At 29.7% G+C, this 4,918-nt stretch overlaps 1 protein-coding gene across 1 annotated transcript in view; it reads right to left on the bottom strand.

The window, feature by feature from the left end:
* Positions 1-2,058: 2,058 nt before the first annotated feature.
* The window catches only part of twisted (Protein O-mannosyl-transferase 2), a 112,293-nt gene continuing 109,433 nt past the window's right edge, over positions 2,059-4,918 (bottom strand). Inside the window, exon 11 of the mRNA XM_067047523.1 lies at positions 2,059-3,037. Within this exon, the coding sequence (XP_066903624.1) occupies positions 2,932-3,037 (106 nt within the window). The 3' untranslated portion in view covers positions 2,059-2,931. The remainder of the gene's footprint in view (positions 3,038-4,918) is intronic.

The following is a 4,918-nucleotide window of genomic DNA, read 5'->3' as shown; positions in this document are numbered from 1 at the left end:
GGGACAACAAATATATTCAACACTATTGCATTTACATCGGTTATTGGAATGTAGACTATTATTTAAACAATTCTTCTTTATTTTGATCGTACCTCCAACCATCTCCTTCATATTCAGAAAAATCATTTCTATATATATTTTTTGGAGATCTGAGATGAGTAACAATCGAATATTACATTACTATATAGACAGATAGGTGAAATGAAACATTCTCTATACCTTAGCCAATATTTGTTCGATTTAGTTGATTTTTTCTAGCTAATCCTGACCTGTCATATTGTCTTTTGTACATATTTGTATATTACAAAATTTATAAATTTTGAGTTTTATGCAAATAATGATTAATTTTCATTATATATTTTTTCCAATGGATAAATTAAGGATTTCAATAGCTAAGGAACAAACCAGAACAACAGCAATCATTTAGAAGAAAACGCGTGTATATCGGTAATAAATTTTAGAATCGGAATCCGAGCACATTAATTTTTCATTATATGCTCTTTTTGACTTAAGCATGTACTATTTGTATATATAAAAGGGCATTATTGGTAGAAAATATAATTGTGTACTTAATGAAAAATTAAACAGCTGAATTAAAGCACTAGAAAGGGAGTTATAATCAAAAACATCAATTTTTGTTCTTCTCTTCTGAGGCATGTCCTCAGTATATCTAATTGGGTCTTTTGGCTTTAAAATAGATACCTATCCTAGACAAATTAGTTTCACACAGATATTGTTTCAGTTTATCTCAGATATTTTTTATAGCTTATGTTTACACTGATATAAGTTACACATATTATGTTTACACTAATGAGAGTATTTCATATTGATATAAATAAATTTTCAAAAAAATTTTGTTTTAAGTATTTTTTTATGCATTTTATAACTTACATATAATCTTTTTACCTTGTTAAAAGTACATAGATTAAGTAGCTTTAAAAGGATACCAGAAATAATATTCTAGGATAAATAGAAACAGAGATATAAGATAATGTCCAAACATCCCTATGGCTCCTACCACTGTGCATCAGTAGAAGCTTTGAGGGTTTCAGGAATATAGGAATAGAATAAATGTAGACGGATTTTAGAGATTTTATTTTGAGATTCTTAAGTGGAATTTGGTTCAAGTGTTATATTTTTACGTGGTATGTGTGTGCCCTATCATCGAAATCTAGGAGTTGGATATGCTCAAGCCCTCACAGCACTTGTTCTGTCCAGTCTCCACAGCAGAGTCTAGTCCATCAGAGACCAGTACAAACTGAGAAGCTGAAGGGTTCTGTGTTAATTGCCTAAGTAACAGTTTTATCTGCTGCAGTAGGAGGGAGAATTACTTTGATGGGAAGCCCTTGTTTAATCTACATGAGGCAGAAGAAATCTTCAGAAAGAACCTTATCCTCTTTAAAACTACTTTTGTATAACCATAGGTCTGCAGTTCAAGAAAGAGAAGTTGCTATCTGCAGGACTTATCCTTTTTGAAATTCACAATATCTAACTAACTATGTTTAATTTATGTTTTGTTTTTTTCATGCTAAATATTTTTACTTATGAATGAAGAAATATTTTTACTTTCATGCTAAATATTACTTTTGATAGTAAGCTATTTTCTGATCATTTTGTTTTTCCCTTTTTTTTTTAGAGCTCAAACATTTATTTAATTAATGTCATAGTTTTCATTTTATTTTGTTCAATAAACCTCTTTATTGAAGGAATAACATTCTCATGTTATTTTTCGGATTAATTTAAAAGCAATTATCTTTTTTTTCTCCTTCCATAGTTTCATTTTTTTTAATTTGTCATTTTATCCAAAACACAAATTCTGCTGTGCCCTATTTACAGTCCACAGAATACATTTAAACAACAATAAAAGTTGATAAATTTTAAATAAACTATACGATAAGGTGTGTACAAAGTTTTCAGCATTTTCACTATTTTACTACATTTTAATATTTTTTACACTTACAGTAAAAAATAAGGAGTTAACATAAAATAATATTTTGTTTTATGAATCAATTATAGTAAAATAGCTTTTTTACTTTCATACATTCCTTAACGAAAAAAAATGATAAAAACAACTTTATTTATTAATTGGTTACATAATTAAATAAAGGTAATAAATAAATAATTTATTCATATAAAAATATATAAATATATGCACACAAATTCTGAATTATAATGATAATAAGAATCATTTATTTTAATATATTATAAAAATTAATTTACAACAGCTAACAAGCAGGCTGAAAAGTTCATAGGCTGACACATCCGTGGCGCTACTACTATTTATTCCATATGATTTTTAGTTAGCCCTAACCTTCAAAAAGATAGGTGTATAAATTTTACAGCTGTCCAACTATTAGTTTGTGAGATATAGCATTTTGAATGATGCAACTTTTATTAGTTTGAAAAAAATGGTAAAAAAGAATTTCGTGTGTTAATAAAGCATTACTTCTTGGTGAAGAAAAATACAGTTGGATGACCGTAAAGTGAAGTTTTTCAAGATAGCTGAGACTCTAAAGATATCAAAGGTATGTGTTGCATCGTGAATGAATATGCAAAAGCTCTGTGGGTGCCGGGTGAGCTCACAACGAACAAAAACAACGAATTGATGATTTTGAGCAGTGTTTGGAGCTGTTCTATCGTAATAAACCCAAATTTATTCTCCAGATCTGGCTCCCAGCGACTTTTTCCTTTTCTCAGACCTCAAAAGAATGTTCGCTGGAAAGAAATTTACCATTGAAACTGAGGCCTATTTTGATGCTAAAGACAAATCATACTATAAAAACTATATCGAAAAATTGTATGACCGTTATAATCATTGTATAGCCCTCGAAGGCAACTATATTGAATAATAAAATCAAAGTTTATAAAAAAAAATTGTTTTTTATGTTAGCCTATGAACTTTTGAGCCCAACTGTTATATATGTAAAAATGCTAAAACTCCCAGGAATCAAACCATTTCAGTCCATGCATGGTACTGTTTGGATCATGCGCATAGGGACCAGACATACCGTAAGATAAAGGTGCAAATAGGTAGAAACTGAAAAAAAAAAAAAAAAAAGTGAAATAGTGCAGTTTTAAACATAGTAAACTATTTAAATTCCTAGAAGTGTATTATAACACATCATACAATTTATAAATTGATTGACTGATTTTGTTTTTATACTAACAAAGTCTTTAACATTTTTTTATTCTCAAAATTGTGATATTGCAATTCTTCGCAAATTGATTGAGTTTGTTAGATATATGTTATTTTTCATAAATGAAAAAATAAATAAAAATCCATGAAAAAAAATAACAAGCATTTACTGTAACATGTATACACTTTGACAGAGAACTATCTAATACTTTTTTTTTTCTTTTCTTACGTCGACCCAAAACTCCTGTTGGAGTCTTACACTGCCCCATCTTACACTTTTCACTTTTGCAGTGAAAGTGTTAGCCACAACCATGGTGTAACTATTTGATAATTACAGCCATGACAGTAATATTGCACTGAGTCTGGCATGAATGTTATTGATACAAGTAATGTCCGTGGCCTAACAGTAGCATCAACTGTTATGTTTAGCTGTCATATGTATAGGCCTTGGCAATGAACTGTTGCAACATATCAATCTTACCAAATGCAATGACAATTGGCAAAAAAACATTGTTCATAGTGAAAAATGGATAAATGTAAATTATGAAAGTATTTGATAATTAACTTCAGGAGAAAAGAGGAAAAATATTTTTTCCAGGTAGAAAACATTTTCGGAATCAAGAGTAGCAATATAGATATATTATATATCATTGGAAAACCAAATATTTTATTATTATTGCATGATTGCCAAAGATGTATTATTATTGATTTAAAAAAAAAAATTAACATATAAAGTCATAGAAGGTAATGGAGAATGACCTTACATTATGCAAATCTGATTAATGTTTTTACACCACAATAATTATTAAAGAGTTAGTTTTTTAATTTAACTATACTTATATTTAAGCCTTTCACTTGAAAGGATGATGACCTCCATAAACTCATTCTTAGTATTTTCAATATTGATTCTATAACAATTTAGCATTATATAAATGGTTAAGAGCAGAATGTACATTTTAGTTAACTGTCATGTTTTTATATTTCTGCCATACTTCTGCAAAAGAAAATGTTAAAATTTTGCAATAAAAAATATTATCAAAAGTTCTTTTCTGAAAACTGCTGGAATTAGAGTTAGTCAATAAGTCGATTGAAAGATTCATTTAGAAAATTAGTATGGGCAAAAACTACTCCAGTGAAAATAAATAAAATAATAAAAATAATAATGAATAAAAATAAAAATATCTGTTTGAAAACGAATGAGGGTTAATTTCAACACTAAGTAAGTAAAAGTTGGGTGATATGCACACCACACCAGATTTTTTATTTTACACATATAGGGTATCTACAATGGTCTGTCGGTCAAATTTCTTTGAAGCGCACTGAATGACGCTCGAAGCGCGGGAAAACTTTTTATTTATAAGTGGGGAATGCTGTCACTCAGGACGAAATTAGGAGACTATGGAGACAGGAACTGATGGGGGTCGATAGAACCTTTATTAGAAGTACAATGATGTTTGAAACCCTACGAGACGAAGAAAGACAAAAAGAGGTCACCCTGGCTTATCACCAGGGGAAAACTAACCACCGCGGTTTGAGTGACAGTTCAGGCCCTTAAACGACGCTACTTCTGGTGGGGGATGAAGAGGACTGTGCAACAGGTCATAGGCAGATGCACGGTATGCCTTAAGGCTAAATGTACCGATTTTTAGTAAGTTTTTTTTTCAAGAGATGGCAACACTTTCGGGGCAAATTTACTTTTCTTCTCATTTGAATACGGAATAATAAATTTCCCATCTGTAAACGGATTTACCATCTAGAACCCCATAGAAGTTACTGAAATTG

This window comes from Halyomorpha halys, unplaced genomic scaffold, assembly GCF_000696795.3.
Source record: "Halyomorpha halys isolate HHAL.00 unplaced genomic scaffold, Hhal_1.1 Scaffold429.1, whole genome shotgun sequence".
Taxonomy (NCBI): Eukaryota; Metazoa; Arthropoda; class Insecta; order Hemiptera; family Pentatomidae; genus Halyomorpha; species Halyomorpha halys.
This window is presented reverse-complemented; position numbering and strand designations above follow the sequence as displayed.